The sequence below is a fragment of the Schistocerca piceifrons genome, chromosome 7 (genome assembly GCF_021461385.2).
Source record: "Schistocerca piceifrons isolate TAMUIC-IGC-003096 chromosome 7, iqSchPice1.1, whole genome shotgun sequence".
NCBI lineage: Eukaryota > Metazoa > Arthropoda > Insecta > Orthoptera > Acrididae > Schistocerca > Schistocerca piceifrons.
Genome location: NC_060144.1, coordinates 526,746,974 through 526,766,233, shown reverse-complemented (window position 1 = coordinate 526,766,233; position 19,260 = coordinate 526,746,974). Strand labels below are relative to the sequence as shown.

Genomic DNA, 19,260 nt, shown 5'->3' with positions numbered 1-19,260 from the left:
GGCTCTGAGCACTATGGGACTTAACATCTGAGGTCATAAGTCCCCTAGAACTTAGAAATACTTAAACCTAACTAACCTAAGGACATCACACACATCCATGCCCGAGGCAGGATTCGAACCTGCGACCGTAGCGGTCGCGCGGTTCCACACTGAAGCGCCTTTAACCGCGTGGCCACACTGGCCGGCAGTCACTCGTTGTTTGCCTTCAGAGTTGAATAATAAAGTATCCGTATCGATATAATGCAGCTCTATTCTAGATCCTGTAAGCTAGGTAAGTGACGAGAAGCTATGTGAGAGGACACTCTTCGATACGAGGAAATAGGAACGAAACTAAATGCGTCCATAACTGCTCAGTAGGTAAAAGACAATGTAACGGACGGCAACGGCTAGAAAATTTCAAATATTTACTGGCAGAGAAATATTAGGAAAGGAAACCAACTCGATCTAAGGAATATACAACAAGCATTGTACAGACGTGAAAGCACTCTCAACTACCCTCGTGAAATTATAATATTTGAAAACGAAACATCTAAACCTAAGAAGTAGTACAATTCTCGCGGCCATGACCGTATTCTAAGACGATACAAACAACTTTTTTTCATGGTTTACTATAGCATTTCGTCCACTTAGGAGAAGCTGCACTTTGTAACACTGGTGTCTTCACTGAACATGATGTCTACCAAAATAACAATTACAACAGTGTTTTAGAAGATAGTACCTTGCAACATTCCAGCGCATCTCTCAGATGTGGGAATTTACGTCGTGTAGTTTGTAGTGGTGAGCACAACAAACTAGGTAAGGAACGGTAACAGGTCCCAAAATTCTGTTAAGTTGTTAGATAAACCGACCGACTTTTATTACTAAAAATTTGTCGATACGCTGATCATTGGTTTTCTTCATCTCAAACGCGCATTTCAGTTCTCATCTGTGCGATTATTTGCTGTTACCTACACCTAGACACTGGTTGTTTACATCACTCCTATTCGACAGAAATGTGTTTTACGTACCTTCATGTTCGGAAACGAAGCACTATCGATTGTTACTGGCGCTAGTAGTACTTCTGTGATACAGTGCCTACTTTCTCTGCGCCAGTAACTGCTCCAGTTGGTAACACAGTTTTGCCAGATTTTTCAAGAAGACGTGTCTTGTACGATAGTTCCTTGTAGTGGAATCGAGTGGGCAGAGAGTTCGTTCTCCGTTAAGAGATGAGACTGGCCTTGTCTCCTCATTACTGGGCGGAAGTGACGTAGATTTCTCCATAATTTTTAACGATGGCCATCTGGTCATCGGCCGTGGAAAATTGGTTGCCTCAGTCGCTGGTGGTCGCACAGACGATAACAATCTGCCTCGCTAAGTAAGATTTTGCATGATAGGTACTGCAAAACACTCTCATGATAAACTGCTTCACAACGTAATTTAACCTTTTTGTGGCTGTGCAAAAAAATTCTTAATAGACGCATTGTCGCGATAAGAAGGTAGGTGTCGCAGCATTGCGGAACCTTAATCTGTTGTTTAAAACTTTTTCCTCAGGTTCTGCGGTATCTTCTGACAAAGTTATGCGACAGTTTATTAACAGAAATAAAACATCATAAAGAAAGCTCAAAGTTGTGTATTCTTATGCCGAATTAAAGGAACTTAGGACATCATTTAAATTCGATTCGAATGATAGGAGTTTTAAAAGTTTTCAGTTCAGTTCTGCAAAAGTTCAGTTGGGAATGGAACATGGAGTATAACGTACACAATGGATGTAGTTCAATAATTATTATTGAACTATATGAAAAAGAAACGTAAACCAGCAACAAACTACGTCTTGCACACACTTTATTCAACATGTGAACGTCAGTACAGATATTCGGATTGAGGTTATGACACGTTCGATATGCCTGCCATCATTGGCGATGCTGCGGCACAGACGAATAACGAAATTCTGCATGACCCGTTGAGGTTTCGGAACATCGAAGCTATGGATGACCTCCTGAATGGCTGTTTTCAGCTCAGCAATGGTTTTGGGGTTATTGGGTTATTGCTGTACACCTTGTCTTTAATGAAGCCCCACATGTGTTCAGATCCAGAGAGTATGGCGGTCAATCGACGCCCGCGCCAGTGACCTCTCGGAACCCCAGTGCTAGAATGCGGTCCCCAAAGTGCTCCTGCTTCGATGGGGTCGAGCTCTGTGTTGCATGAGCGACATCTTGTCGAGATCAGGATCGCTTTCGATAATGGGGATGAAATCATTTTCCAAAACGTTCTCATCATACCAACAAAAATCGCACCGATTATTCCGTGACTGGACGCTGCACATAACGCAGTCCTCCGTTGAGGGCGAAGAGATTTCTCGCTCGCGAAATGCGGATTCTCAGTCCCCCAAATGCACCAGTTCTGCTTATTGGCGGACCCACCCAAATGAAAGTGGGCTTCGTCGCACGAACGCGAATACTAATTCCCATCATGCCTCGCGGCCAACCGTACCAACGCAAACCGTTCACATGTTACGCCGATTTCATGTCATGTAGTTGACAAACAATCCTGTTGGACGAATATCCACAACTGAGCGTTATACTAGATGTTGAAAATACCACTTCAGTTGTAAATTTCTTTTATTATCACGACCGGTTTCGGGCTCTCAAAGCCCATCCTCAAGTGTGGCAAGGGTGCTGCCATCTATTGACGTAGAGAAGAAGGCGGGGCCACTAGCCCGGCCGTTCAAAATTTTGCTTAGTAGTTTACATTTAAAATTAACAAAAAACACAAAAAATACACAAAAAGTACACGAAATAAGTGCGTTATGCGTAGTAAAGGAGCGTATTGAACAGGTCGGTACAGAACTGTGATAAAATTGAGTGGAAGCTGCGATATAAGATTATTACATAAACCGTAAAGCGCAATGAAACTCTTCTTTTACATGAGTGGCAAACAAGTTTTAAATTTAGTGGGGATATATAAGTAGCAACGTGGAAAAGCGCGCTACAGTCCTCAGGTTAAAAAAAAAAAAACACGCATGTGCCACTCCTATTTACAAGCTCCCGTTACTGATCAACAGGGAAAGCAGCAAAACCTTACAGTCTGTGCTCTCAGAAAGTAATATGCCAATTAATAGCTAGCAGCAATAGCACTAAAAGGACACATTAAAAGTGGGCTCAGTTTAAAACCTGCTAACCAACAGTCGACAACTAATCGAGGCTTTCATGTGATAAGACCTGAGACGCATTTTACATCATGAAAGACAGGTAAATTTTTTTAGATTAGTGAGGGCACAAACATATTGGTAATAACCCCTCCCTCTCCCCGTACATGCACACAGTCCTCTTCGCGTATCATTCTTTAAATTCTGAAGCAAATGAAGTGTAATACTGACTGTCCGAAATCACATTTCATTTAATTGTTGTTGGATTAGAGACAAGTCAAACTGAACTTTTATTCGGCCACCAAATTCGCACTGGTTGTACCCACAAATATTACACCGTAGGAATGATTTCAGAGATCAGTCGCCATCTTTAGGTGAAAGATACGTTATTAGTTTTTTTGTCCGCCAAGTTAGTCCAGTATAAAATGCGAAGTAAACCTTTAATTCAGCTTTCACAGAATGTAGTCTTCATTTGATTGTGTAACAGCTGAGCTCTGCATAATACCGTGCGTGCCACAGTACGTCAGCCAAGTCAAGTCGACCGGGCGTATCGTCGGCTGAGAAGGTAATAAGGATCTGGTAATTTGTTCGCAGAATGTAACAGTAGCCAGCAACGTGTTTCGCTCTTTACGACCGCCGCTGGGAAGAGAAAATTATGCCCGCTTATTCCACATGGACAAAACTTTATGAGCGGCATAAAATCAGCACCTGATGTGGCTCTAAAGTTAACGGACCGGGTCGGTCTGTAGTACAAGGTCTCAGGGGTATGCCGGGCCCGCTTCGAGCGAGAATCTTCTGTACCGGGAATGTCGCTCGATGGGTGATGGTTCTGCGTGGGTGATTCACGGCTTTCCAGTGTGTAACCACCATAAATCACCAGTGTTGGCAGTGGCGAGACCAGGACCCGTAACGCAAGGCTTTCTGGGGAATTCGAGTGGTTGGCATGCATGGCTTGTACAAAATTTGGAAACACCGAGAACACAGCACTTTACCATGCCTAATAGGCTGTAGGAAACCCTTCTGGATTCAAAACAGCTTCCAGTCATCTCGAAATGGACATACAGGCCCTATATGGTTTTCAAGATAGTCTTGTACCATTCTTCCTGAAAATGGTGGCAAGTTGGAGTAGCGAAGGTGTAGGTGGTTATCAGTCAAGCACCCTTCTCTCCAAAAGTAGACCACAAAACTCACTAATATTAACCTCTGCTGACTATGGTTGCCTGGGAGATGTATAAATTCGTCCTCGCGCTCACAAAACCAGTCCTGATTTATGCGAGCTGTGTGATCGGGAATCCTGTCGTGTTGGAACCCAGCACCACCACTGAGAAACAAACTGTCTGTCTGGGGTGGAGCTGATCAGTCAAAATGGTTAAATAAACCTCGGCAGTAATGCGACCTTGTAAAGTAACCATTGGCCCCATGCAGTGCCACGATAGGGCTGCACAGACCACCACGAAACTCCCGCCGTACTTCAGTCTTGGGATGTAAACTCGGCCTTAAGCTTGTACACAGTGTGAAAAAAGACGCGTTTTATCAAATTCTTCCATTGGTCCGTAGTCTAGGTTTTATAGCTTCGGCATCACGTTTTCCTGTTAGGGGCACTTGCATCACTGGTAAGTGGTTTCGGAATCCTCGCACTGACTTCCGTGCTCTGATGCACCTTCTACATCTACATCTACATCCATACTCCGCAAGCCACCTGACTGCGTGTGACGGAAGGTACTTTGAGTATCTCTATCGGTTGTCCGTTCTATTCCAGTCTCGTATTGTTCGTAGAAAGAAAGATTGTCCGTATGCCTCTGTATGGACTCTAATCGCTCTGATTTTATCCTCATGGTCTCTTGGCGAGATATACGTAGGAGGGAGCAATATACTGGCCCGCATCTCGTGGTCGTGCGGTAGCGTTCTCGCTTCCCACGCCCGGGTTCCCGGGTTCGATTCCCGGCGGGGTCGGGGATTTTCTCTGCCTCGTGATGGCTGGGTGTTGTGTGATGTCCTTAGGTTAGTTAGGTTTAAGTAGTTCTAAGTTCTAGGGGACTGATGACCATAGATGTTAAGTCCCATAGTGCTCAGAGCCATTTGAACCATTTGAGCAATATACTGCTTGACTCTTCGGTGACGGTATGTTCTCGAACCTTCAACAAAAGCCCGTACCGAGCTACTGAACGTCTCTCCTGCAGAGTCTTCCACTGGAGTTTATCCATCATATCCGTAACGCTTTCGCGATTACTAAATGATCCTGTAACGAAGCGCGCTGCTTTCCGTTGTATCTTCTCTCTCTCTTCTATCAACCGTATCTGGTACGGATCCCACACTGGTGAGCAATATTCATCCAGTGAGCGAACAAGTGTACTGTAACCTACTTCCTTTGTTTGCAGATTGCATTTCCTTAGGACTCTTCCAATGAATCTCATTCTGGTAGCTGCTTTACCGACAATCAACTTTATATGATCATTCCATTTTAAATCACTCCTAATGCCTACTCCCAGATAATTTATTGAATTAACTGCTTCCAATTGCTGACCTGCTATATTGTAGCTAAATGATAAAGGATCTTTCTTTCTATGTATTCGTAGCACATTTGTGTACATTGAGATTCAATTGCCATTCCCTTCACCATGCGTCAGTTCGTTGCAGATCCTCCTGCATTTCAGTACTATTTTCTATCGTTTCAAACTCTGGATATACTACAGCATCGTCTGCAAAAAGCCTCAGTGAACTTCCGATGTTATCCACAAGGTCATGTATGTATATTGTGAATAGCAACGGTCCTACGACTCCCCCGCGGCACACCTGAAATCACTCTTGCTTCGGAAGACTTCTCTCCATTGAGAATAAAATGCTGCGTTTTGCTATCTAGGAACACTTCAATCCAATCACACAGTTGGTCAGATAGTCCATAAGCTCTTACTTTGTTCATTAAACGACTGTGGGGAACTGGATCGAACGCCTTGCGGAAGTCAAGAAGCACGGCATCTACCTGAGAACTCGTGTCTATGGCCCTCTGAGTCTCGTGGACGAATAGCCCGAGCTGGGTTTCACCAGATCATCTTTTTCGAAACCCATGCTGATTCCTACAGAGTAGATTTGTAGTCTCCAGAAAAGTCATTATGCTCGAACATAATACGTGTTCCGAAATTGTACAACTGATCGTCGTTAGAGATATAGGTCTATAGTTCTGCACATCTGTTCGACGTCCCTTCTCGAAAAAGGGGATGACCTATGCCCTTTTCCAATCCTTTGGATCCCTACGGTCTTCTAGAGACCTACGTGTCGTTTTGGTGCTTACAGTGTTCGCGAGTGCGACATTCAATTCTGTCTCTTTCTTAAGTCTTCAATAACCGTCTGTCATTATAATCACTAAACACACACATTCGTCCACCTAGTGATTTACTGGTTGATGTTTCTCCGTTTTTCCTGTATGCAGTATAAATATTCGATACGATGCCCCTTGGAAGATCAAGCAGTTTTGCTTCCCTTGGTTACGGAGGCACCTCCCGTCGGAACACCAATCATTTGCACGCATTAGAATTCCCTCAGCTCCGACATAATGTACGCAGAACACTCTTCCCACCACGACAGGTAGTTACAATGTATTAAGAACATTGGACAGGTGCCAAAAAATGGTTCAAATGGCTCTAAGCACTATGGGACTTAACATCTGAGGTCTTCAGTCGCCTAGACCTTACAACTACTTAAACCTAGCTAACCTAAGGACACCACACATAACGATGCCCGGGGCAGGATTCGAACCTGCGACCGTATCGGTCTCGCGGTTCCGGACTGAAGCGCCTAGAACCGCTCGGCCACCGCGGCCGGCACACTGGTCCGTTCGTGGTCAAATACAACAGTGCAAACCTGCAGCCTTGGCTACCATCAGCGTTTATGTTCAAGCTTGCATTCGCTGCGACGTTTCCACATTTTTGTTAACACCTGCAAATTTGTAGGCTCCGTCCGACTCCGCATCAGGTGGCATTGTGGACAAGTACTAGGTCGGACTGATCCAAGTATCGTGCCTGCCAGTCATTGATGACTCGTTTCAACTGGCTACCCTCTCGTATGGGTCGTCACGCGCATTTTCTATCGTGTTTCGGCAGACATTTGCAGTCTGGTTTTTGAAACATTCATCACGTCTGTCGTGCAACGCATAGCGTCTATGGAAAGCGTCCATTACAAACAAAGTGATTTTTAAATCTGAATTTCATGTGCCCATTCGACAGAGCGGTCCCAAATTACTCTAGTGAAATATTCCAGTTACCTGTGTGTCTTAATAGGTACCGTAAAACACAGGGAATAACCTGGACTCTAGCAGCCACATAACTGCACTGGCACATGCTGGCTGCTACCGCCATGTATAAGCCCTGCTCAGCTGCTGTAGGAGTACCTGATTATCCTTCTTGTTTAACTGTCCCCATTTATACACATCGAAAAAACCAATAACGCACTAAACTGATTTTGGAGCCCATTATCAAATGGGTACGTAAAATTCCGACTTCAAAATCACTTTGCCTGTAATGGGAGACGGACGGACGCTTTCCATACACGCTAGGCGTCGTATGAAAGGTGTGATGCGTAGGATTTGTTTAGGCTTACTTCACCTACACATTGCAAGAACAAAATTGCAAATACCTGCAGAAACAGTACAGAAAATGCGCCTGACGACCCATAGCAGAGACACTCGGTAAAATACAGAAATTTGAAACAAAAAGCTTTTCGAATCTTGTACATCTGAAACGCTGTGCGACACACAAATTTTGAAAGATCCATTGCGAAATAGTAGTCTTAGAAATGAAGATGGAAAAAAGAATGTTTCATTGAGGTCAAAAGATTTCGAGATTTGGTGTGATAAGCTTGAAGCTGTTTCCCAGACGGATGGTTCTGAGCACTATAGGACTTAACATCTATGGTCATCAGTCCCCTAGAACTTAGAACTACTTAAACCTAACTAACCTAAGGACATTACACAACACCCAGTCATCACGAGGCAGAGAAAATCCCTGACCCCGCCGGCAATCGAACCCGGGAACCCGGGCGCGGGAAGCGAGAACGCTACCGCACGACCACGAGCTGCGGACTTCCCAGACGGAAAAATTACATATCCTCTTACTCTCCTCAAGACTTGTTCAAAACCGTATCATTGTGTAACATTCACGCATAGTTGACGTTATTAAAAGCATGGGAATTCGGCGACCATTGCGTTGCATTGAGCTGAAAATTCCGGTTTCCTGAAGCGTCACAACGAGACACGAAAGCATACGTCCTGAAGATAGCTTCTTGTCAACGTGTCACTCTGTATGGAGTTCCTCTGGTTGAGTAGCATTACGTCTACCTGCAACTACAATAAAGGAAAAGTAAAGATAACGCAGTTTTTAGTGAAGGATTGATTGTACTACACACAACATATCGTTTGAAAGTATGCTGCAGTACTGCATTACGTGTAGCCGTTTTGTAAATAGAAAACATAACGGCAGTTACTGTTTTGCTAGTCAGCAGCTCATTGTTCAAATGGCTCTGAGCACTATGGGACTTAACTACTGAGGTCATCAGTCCCCTACAACTTAGAACTACTTAAACCTAACTAACCTAAGGACATCACAAACATCCATGCCCGAGGCAGGATTCGAAACTGCGACCGTAGCCGTCGCGCGGTTCCAGACTGTAGCGCCTAGAACCGCTCGGCCACCTCTGCCGGCCGAGCTCATTGTGCTCTTTTGGTTAGAGTTGCTGACTCTCGATCACTGCGCCCTGGGTTCAATTCCCGGCCGGACTGGGGTTTTCTCCGCTATGGACGCGGTATTTCGTTATCAACAACGGGCATTTCGCAGGATTGGCGTCGAATAAAAAGTCTTGCGTCAGGCGGCCGAACTCTCCACAACGGATTTCCGCCCACTGTGCCATACGCACATTCCACTACTCTGCTTGCGTTCTCCATTGACGAGCACCATTTCTACTTTCCCTTCGTTGTGTACGTTGCACGCACGCAAATATTCAGCTAAAGACGACTGTACTGGGTGGTTGTAATTAAACACTGTTCCGGGTGCTGTAGTGCGGGCTGTATACATAGCAGGACGCTGAAACGTCATAGTTACGTTCATTAACTGGCGCACTCGTGGAGTATGCTGGAAAGAAAAATAGTAGTTCGACTTTGTGCCTGCAGGCGAAAATGTGTCGCTGTAAACAGTGAGGTGTGGATGCAGTAAAAGGATAGGAACGATCAAACGGATGATAACGCTGCTTCTGGCACGTTTATTAGGATATGGTCACAAGTTATAACATGGGTTCAGTATGGCCTCCTGACTCTGCAGCATTCTATATCCATTACACGTAATGGTTGAAAGTTGCTCGCAGCACATTTAGTGTAATCAGAGCGATGTGTCGTCGTATGCTATCCTCCAGAACACGGTCTGGATACATCCGAGATAGACACTATTTTTCAGGTATCTCCGCAGTAAGAAGTCATGTTTGTTCAGGTAGGGGGATCAGGAAGGTCATACAGCGTGATATTGTCTACAGATGATGCGGGCATTGCCCAAGGTTCTTGAAGCAAATGTTGCACCCGGTAAGTGAGATGTGGTATCGCCTCATTTTGCAGTAAAATGATGAAGCGGACACGGTAGCGTTCTTGCGGAGCTGGAATCACGTGTTGCGCTAGGTGGTCCTTATTACTTGCAGACGTCACTGTACACTTAGCGGGGCCACAGAGCGTCATCTCCTCGTAGCAAAACGGACCGAGAATGAAGGAGCTTGTGAAAACACACCAACAGTCACATTTGCGAAGTGCACTGGACGTTCCTGGACAAAATATGACGGAGTGGGACCCCATATGCTGCAGTTCGGTGCATTGACGGCACCGTAAAGAGAAAAATGTGCCTCCTCTGTCCAAAGAATATTCCCCAGCCACATTTGATCCATTTCCATGAGTGCCAAAGAATGAAGGGCAAAGTCATTGCGTTGTAACCAATCTTGGGACTTAATCTGGTGCTCATTCTTAATCTTCTACGAGATTCCAGTGTAAAATGCGTCGCAAAATGTTTTAACTGTTGACCAGGGGAGAGACAATTTCCGTATCGGAGCCTGACCAATGGCTGCAGAATTTGAAGCGTGTGCTGCACGGTCGGTTGTATCTACAGAAACTTTGAAAAATTTATGAATGACTGTGCTGATAAACCTCTACGTTATTTGATTTTCAAACAGCTGAGCACAACTGAACGTACTCAGACATTACTCTCTTTACTTATTCTGATCAACACTAAACAGACACACAATATTTTTAGCGCAACGCAATCTGACTTTCAACAATCTCTACAAAAGAATGGCCCTGACTAACAATAACCTATACTTTCATGAATCACTTACCTCACAAAAATCTCGTTACTCGAACTACTGCAGTACAGAGAGCGCCAATACTGCCAGCTAAATAAAAGCTTCTAACTACTGAAGGCACTAACTACTGATACGCATAGTCAGCAAATGAAAGATTTTGATAGAGAACAAACAATGTATTTTCCTTAATAATGTTCAAAAGTCATCATATATACCAGTTCATGACATCCGGTCTTACAAATTTACACTTTCTGGCGGACACACGTCCAGATCGTCCGCTCTCAAAACTCCGCCATCTCTTTCCCCACATCCACCACTGCTGGCGGCTCACCTCCAATTGCGCAACGCTACGCGCTGTTCACATCCAACTGCCCAACATTACAATAGTGAATATTCCAACAATGCTAACCAGCCACAGACTGCACGCAGCACAGTCAGTGATTTTCGTACAGAGCGTTACGTGGCGTTACCAACATAAAAACCTAAACAGCCTACTTACAACTTCATCAACAGCTGCCATGGGAGTGGGACACCGACCTGACCCTGCTGCACCACCCAATTCACCTAATTCATCAGATTCCCTAATCATATTCTTTGGCTTATTTATTGACATGGGGCCTCTTTGCAGTTGCTTCTGTCGGCGATATTCCCACAGTGCAGCGCTACTATTGCCGTCGTTTGACGAAACAACTTTACCAGCAGTGCACGGTTTTCTTCTCAACAGGCACTGCATTTCGTACGGAAACCCTTTACACCAACAGTCACTTCACAAAAGAACACGTGCAGCCAAGCAATAAACAGCATGCCGATGTCAATACAGGAAACGTTTCACATTCTTACTGCTTACAGCGACATATTTTCACCTGGTGGCAGAAAGTGGAACTGTAATTTTTGTAAGCATACTCCGCGTGCCAACCGATTACCGAACGTACCTACGATTTTTCAGTGTCCTGTGATGTTAACAACCTGCTTTGCAGCACTCAGAAATAGTTCAAATGGCTATGAGCACTAGAAGTACTAACCTATGGACATCACACACGTCCATGCCCGAGGCAGGATTCGAACCTGCGACCGTAGTGGTCGCGCGGTTCCGGACTGTTGCGCCTAGAACCGCTCGACCACTCTGGCCGGCCTGCAGCACTCGTTAACACCGTTTGTTTAATGACAGCTGCACGATGTCAACACCAGTAAGTATGGGAGTTACGTTATCCCCCGATACTTGCACTGTGTGCTAGTGGAGGAGAGTCAAAGTCAGTTTTGTGTGACAATTTTTATAACGTCTGGTTTACGCGACTTTTTTGATCAGGTCTTGACGAGAGGAAAATGACTGGAAAATAAAATCGTGATGTGCTGTTTGAAAGGGAAAGGTAGGCCTAATGCTGCTGATGTCTTCGCAACGAACGAAGTTACTAGAAAGTCAGGCACGCTGGTTAATGACGCCCTAGTAGCTACATAATATTTTCTTTTGCTTCTGGTCAAAACATTATTATGCCAAGGTAAATGGGACACCGCGGTTTATAAACATAAACGAGTTTAAATCAGGCTGTGGTTACTCGGAACTCGTGTGGCGAAATCAGCGCCTGCTCTGTACGGCGTGCGTGTCGCTCGCCTGCCCGTAGTAATTATGCGGCCGTGTCAGGCCGGCCGGGGTTTGCGTAGCGTGGCGTGACGTAGCGCTGGCACCACACTGGCCGCATAAATTACCGGCGCCGCGGAGGTGGGAAGGCGGCGGTTCCCACGGCGCTGCCGGCAGCATCACGCGTGCAGCCTGCGTGACTCGGCTCGCGGCGGCAGCAGCAGCGCGGCCTACGCACGTCAAGGGCCTGCCGAGCGCCAGGTTCTTCCTTTTGCCGACGCCGAGGGGTCCCGCTGCCTCTAGTGCCCGTCACTGCCGCCGCTCTAGCAGTGGCGTGCGCGTCGGCCGCCAGCTACGGCGGGCTACTGCTTCGCGACGCCTTCTTTCTCTGGCCTGCAGATGTATGACAGTCTGCCACTGTAAACAGATTTGTACATACAATGCAGGCCTTCATGTTCGGTATTTACTCTTAGCGGACTTTATTTATATACCGTTGGTGTGTAGAATACATGAGTCTGGCCATATACCATCTGACTTTCGGAAAAGCATCATCCACACAATTCCGAAGACGGCAAGAGCTGACAAGTGCGAGAATTATCGCACAATCAGCTTAACAGCTCATGCATCCAAGCTGCTTACAAGAATAATATACAGAAGAATGGAAAAGAAAATTGAGAATGCGCTAGGTGACGATCAGTTTGGCTTTAGGAAAAGTAAAGGGACGAGAGAGGCAGTTCTGACGTTACGGCTAGTAATGGAAGCAAGGCTAAAGAAAAATCAAGACACTTTCATAGGATTTGTCGACCTGGAAAAAGCGTTCGACAATATAAAATGGTGCAAGCTGTTCGAGATTCTGAAAAAGTAGGGGTAAGCTACAGGGAGAGGCGGGTCATATACAATATGTACAACAACCAAGAGGGAATAATAAGAGTGGACGATCAAGAACGAAGTGCTCGTATTAAGAAGGGTGTAAGACAAGGCTGTAGCCTTTCGCCCCTACTCTTCAATCTGTACATCGAGGAAGCAATGATGGAAATAAAAGAAAGGTTCAGGAGTGGAATTAAAATACAAGGTGAAAGGATATCAATGATACGATTCGCTGATGACATTCCTATCCTGAGTGAAAGTGAAGAAGAATTAAATGATCTGCTGAACGGAATGAACAGTCTAATGAGTACACAGTATGGTTTGAGAGTAAATCGGAGAAAGACGAAGGTAATGAGAAGTAGTAGAAATGAGAACAGCGAGAAACTTAACACCAGGATTGATGGTCACGAAGTCAATGAAGTTAAGGGATTCTGCTACCTAGGCAGTAAAATAACCAATGACGGACGGAGCAAGGAGGACATCAAAAGCAGACTCGCTATGGCAAAAAAGGCATTTCTGGCCAAGAGAAGTCTACTAATATCAAATACCGGCCTTAATTTGAGGAAGAAATTTCTGAGGATGTACGTCTGGAGTACAGCATTGTATAGTAGTGAAACATGGACTGTGGCAAAACCGGAACAGAAGAGAATCGATGCATTTGAGATGTGGTGCTATAGACGAATGTTGAAAATTAGGTGGACTGATAAGGTAAGGAATGAGGAGGTTCTACGCAGAATCGGAGAGGAAAGGAATATGTGGAAAACACTGATAAGGAGAAGGGACAGGATGATAGGTCATCTGCTAAGACATGAGGGAATGACTTCCATGGTACTAGAGGGAGCTGTAGAGGGCAAAAACTGTAGAGGAAGACAGAGATTGGAATACGTCAAGCAAATAATTGAGGACGTAGGTTGCAAGTGCTACTCTGAGATGAAGAGGTTAGCACAGGAAAGAAATTCGTGGCGGGCCGAATCAAACCAGTCAGTAGACTGATGAAAAAAAAAAAAAAAAAAAAGAAAAGAAAAACACCGTAGTCTGAGCATGTTAATTGAACAGGATATTGCGATACTATCCGAAGCTCGTGGTCTTGCGGTAGTGTTCTCGCCCCCCCCCCCCTCTCCCCCCCCCCTCCCCCGCACGGGGTTCCGGGTTCAATTCCCGGCGGGGTCAGGGATTTTTCCTGCCCTGAGATGAGTGGGTGTTGTTGTTTTTGTCATGTTCATCATCATCATTCATCCCCATTACGGTCGGAGGGAGGCAACGGCAACCCACCTCCACTAGGACCCTGCCTAGTACAGCGATGCGGGTCTCCCACATCGTCCCCTACCCTCCTCGGAGTATGAGACCTCATCCTCATCCTCATCATCATCATCATCATCAGAAGTGCTCAGAGCCATTTGAACAGGAGAAAGAGATGATGTCAATAAGTCGGACAGAATGAGTGAGTAAGAATTGGCAAGTGAGGGTGAACGAGTATGAGCGACATACAGCTATGGACAACTTGGTGGGGGTGGGCGAGTTACAGTTAGGGCAGCTTTCGGCAGTGAGAGGCGAGTTCCACTTTTCCGCTGGTGGACGTAGTACCGTAGAAGAGTCGGCGCCCTTTGCTTTACTAACCATCGAGACACAAGACTTGCGTAATCTGTTGCGATTGTTTTTATATTTTTAATTTCTGTAGCCTCTCTGTACATCTTGGGTTAGTAATGAGTGAAGTTTGATAAATACAAGGTACTGGAGAATCGATTCTTGGTTCCCTGATTCCAGTACCGCTGTGGTACTGCAAATTATTATTATTGATATTTTTTTAACTGTCGTGAAATGAGTGTAATGTGAGTAATAAAGATTCTGGGCGTGTGTACAGGGTGGTCCATTGATCGTGACCGGGCCAAATATCGCACGAAATAAGCGTCAAACGAAAAAACTACAAAGAACGAAACTTGTCTAGCTTCAAGGAGGAAACCAGATGGCGCTATGGTTGGCCCGCTAGATGACGCTGCCATAGGTCAAGCGGATATCAACTACGTTTTTTTAAATAGGAACCCCCATTTTTATTACTTATTCGTGTAGTAAGTAAAGAAATACGAATGTTTTAGTTGGACCACTTTTTTCGCTTTGTCATAGATGGCGCTGTAATAGTCACAAACATATGGCTCACAATTTTAGACGAACAGTTGGTAACAGGTAGGTTTTTTAAATTAAATTACAGAACGTACGTACGTTTGAACATTTTATTTCGGTTGTTCCAGTGTGATACATGTACCTTTGTGAACTTATCATGTCTGAGAACGCATGCTGTTACGGCGTGATTACCTGTAAATACAACATTAATGCAATAAATGCTCAAAACGATGTCCGTCAACCTCAATGCATTTGGCAACACGTGTAACGACGTTCCTCTCAACAGCGAGTAGTTCGCCTTCCGTAATGTTCGCACATGCATGGAAAATGCGCTGACGCATGTTCTCAGGCGTTGTCGGTAGATCACGAGAGCAAATATACTTCAACTGTCCCTACAGAAAGAAATCTAGGGACGTCAGATCCGGTGAACGTGCGGGCCAAGGTATGGTGCTTCGACGACCAATCCACCTGCCATGAAATATGCTATTCAATACTGCTTCAATCGCACGTGACCTATGTGCCGGACATCCATGTTTGAAGTACATCACCATTCTGTCATGCAATGAAACATCTTGTAGTAACATCGGTAGAAAATTATGTAGGAAATCAGCGTACATTGCACCATTTAGATTGCCATCAGTAAAATGAGGGCCAGTTATCCTTCCACTCATAATGCCGCAGCATACATTAACCCGCCAGGGTCGCTGATGTTCCACTTGTCGCAGCCATCGTGGATTTTCCGTTGCCCGATAATGCATATTATGCTGGTTTACGTTACCGCTATTGGTGAATGAAGCTTCGTCGCTAAATAGAACGAGTGCAAAAAATCTGTCATCGTCCGGTAATTTCACTTGCGGCCAGTGGCAGAACTGTACACGACGTTCAAAGTCGCCGCCATGAAATTCCTGGTGCAGAGAAATATGGTACTAGTGCAATCGATGTTGATGTAGCATTCTCAACACCGACGTTTTTGAGATTCCCGATTCTCACGAAATTTGTGTGCTACTGATGTGCGGATTAGCCCCGACAGCAGCTAAAACACCTACTTGGGCATTATTTGTTGCAGGTCGTGGTTGACGTTTCACGTGTGGCTGAACTTCTCCTGTTTCCTTAAATAACGTAACTATCCGGTAAACGGTCGGGACACTTGGATGATGTCGTCCAGGATACCGGGCAGCATACATAGCACTCGCCCGTTGGGCATTTTGATCACAATAGCCATACATCAACACAATATCGACCTTTTCCGCAATTGATAAACGGTCCATTTTAACACAGGTAATGTATCACGAAGCAAATACCGTCCGCACTGGCGAAATGTTACGTGATACTACGTACATATTCGTTTGTGACTATTACAGCGCCGTCTATCACAAAGCGAAAGAAAGTGGTCCAACTAAAACATTCATATTTCTTTATGTACTACACGAATATGTAATAAAAAATGTGCGTTCCTATTTAAAAAACCGAGGTGATATCCGTTTGATCTATGGCAGCGCCATCTAGCGGGCCAACCATAGCGCCATCTGATTTCCCCCTTCAAGCTAGACGAGTTTCGTTCTTTGTAGTTTTTTCGTTTGATGCTTACTTCGTGAGATATTTGGCCAGGTCAATATCAATGGACCACCCTGTATGTGCTGCTGTGGTTCGCTGCATTGTACACGTTAGGGAGAGTAATCCACTCCGATCGTATGACTAGATTGCCACGTGAGGACGCTGAACGAGGTACCTTCTTGTTGCAGGGCCTGCGATGCGCGGCGCCCGCCTGCTTCTGCCCTTCCTTCTGCCCCGGCCAGGAGGTGATGCGGTCCTGCGACTCCTGCGGGCACGGCTGGCTGTCCCACGGTAAGTGCGCTGCACGCTCTGTTCCTCCCTAAGTTCCTGCCCATCATTCTGCCTGCTGCCAAACTGGAGTTGCCTGCCGCAGCTGCCTATACTCGCAGCGGACTAGATGCAGCGCTATTCGCCACTTGTTAACAACTGCTACGGAACAGCGAGAATTCCACAGCTAAACAACCTCTTCCAAGCTAATTCTACAATAATAAATGGCCAGTCTTAGTGGTACACGTAAAGGTGCTGTCAGGAAATCGTATACGATATTCGTGAGCGCCTCTAACGACTCTTCAGTTGAACTTTGACGTGTTACGTCTTGTTGTACGTTAGTAAGTAACGTTTTCAAATCATAAAAATTCGGAGTAGGAATTAAAATCCATGGAGAAGAAATAAAAACTTTGAGGTTCGCCGATGACATTGTAATTCTGTCAGAGACAGCAAAGGACTTGGAAGAGCAGTTGAACGGAATGGACAGTGTCTTGAAAGGTGGATATAAGATGAACATCAACAAAAGCAAAAGGAGGGTAATGGAATGTAGTCGGCTGATGCTGCGGGAATTAGATTAGGAAAGCAGACACTTAAAGTAGTAAATGAGTTTTGCTATTTGGGGAGCAAAATAACTGATGAAGTAGAGAGGATATAAAATGTAGCCTGGCAATGGCAAGGGAAGCGTTTCTGAAGAAGAAAAGTTTGTTAACATCGAGTAGAGATTTAAGTGTCAGGAAGTCATTTCTGAAAGTATTTTTATTGAATGTAGCAATGTATGGAAGTGAAACATGGACGATAAATAGTCTGGACAAGAAGAGAATAGAAGCTTTCGAAATGTGGTGCTACAGAAGAATGCTGAAGATTAGATCGGTAGAGCACATAACTAATGACGAGGTATAGAATAGAATTGGAGAGAAGAGAAATTTGTGGGTCATCTTGACTAGAAGAAGGGATTGGTTGGTAAGGCATATTCTGAGGCATCAAGGGATCACCAATTTAGTATTGGAGGGCAGCGTCGAGGATAAAAATTGTGGAGGGAGACCAAGAGATGACTACACTAAACAGATTCAGAAGGATGTTGGCTGCAGTAAGTACTGGAAGATGAAGAAGCTTGCACAGGATAGAGTAGCATGGAGAGCAGCATCAAACCAGCCTCTGGACTGAAGACCACAACAACAACAAACCATGACGACCTTTTAAGACAATGTATATTGGACAAATGACAGCATCTGTCGTAAATACTGAAGTTCTTTATTTTACAGATAGATTTCGTCACTATGTGGCCATCTCAAGTGCAAATTATTCGAACCTTGTATGGCCACATCATAATAGCACAGCATTTTCTGTGAGGTATAATGTGTACTGTGATGATTACTTCCAACATATATCTTCACTTTTACTGAATATCATTAGTCGTTTTACTCACTGATGAGTGTCGCGACCTCATTTTCTCATTCATTCTTACGTAGTTAAAACTTCAGACAGACGTGTCTATCCACAGCGATCTACGGTCTTTCTTAATATGATGTGAAGAGGCTTCTTCGCTTGATCCAACCATCTGTTTGCTGCTCTCCCACGTGGTCTTCTACCCGCAGTTTTTCCCTGGTCTTCTCTCAGTTATCCCCTTTCCTTCTCAAGATGTGCCCAAGGAATTGAAGATATCTTTGGCTGACACGACAAGATAACCTTCTTGTGATTTTAAGTTCTTCTATTATTGGAGCATTTTTTCTTTTTTGTGTCCACGGTACACGTAGCATCCTCCGCCAACACCACATCTCGAAGACATCAATGCGGCTCTTATCACTACATTTCACGGTCCAGGTCTCCCATCCGTGTAAGAATACAGGAAACACCAATGCTTTTACCAGGCACATCTTGGTTGTCTCGGATGTTGCCCGATTCTGCCATATCTTAGTGAATTTGGTCACTGTGGCTCGGCCCAGAATGATTCATTCTCCTATCTCTGCAATTGATCAGAGAGCCTACATATACATAACACTCAGTATCTCCAGATTTCTTAAGAGACCTGTGAGTTGGTTTCGATCGCTGCCTTGACGATTTATAACCATTAGTTTGGTTATTTTCATGTTTATCTCTAGGCCAAGGTTTATACTAATATCTTTCTTCACTATTGAGAACAGATTACCAAGTTCTTCCTCACTTCCTGCTATTAGTATGGTATCATCTGCGAAGCGTAAATTGTTGATTTTCCTGCCGCGAAGTGAAATCCCACCGTCCCAGCCATCCAGCGCTTTCCTGATTAAACACACTGCATAGATATTCTAGAGCTGAGGTGACAGTACACAACCTTGTCTGACGCCATAAAAAAAAAAAAAAATGGTTCAAATGGCTCTGAGCACTATGGGACTTAACTTCTGGGGTCATCAGTCCCCTAGAACTTAGAACTACTTAAATCTAACTAACCTAAGGA

General features: G+C 44.8%; 1 protein-coding gene across 1 annotated transcript in view; it reads left to right on the top strand.

The window, feature by feature from the left end:
• The window catches only part of LOC124709064 (zinc finger protein basonuclin-2-like), a 201,154-nt gene that overhangs the window by 31,842 nt on the left and 150,052 nt on the right, over positions 1 to 19,260 (top strand). Inside the window, exon 3 of the mRNA XM_047240713.1 lies at positions 16,751 to 16,853. Within this exon, the coding sequence (XP_047096669.1) occupies positions 16,751 to 16,853 (103 nt within the window). The remainder of the gene's footprint in view (positions 1 to 16,750; positions 16,854 to 19,260) is intronic.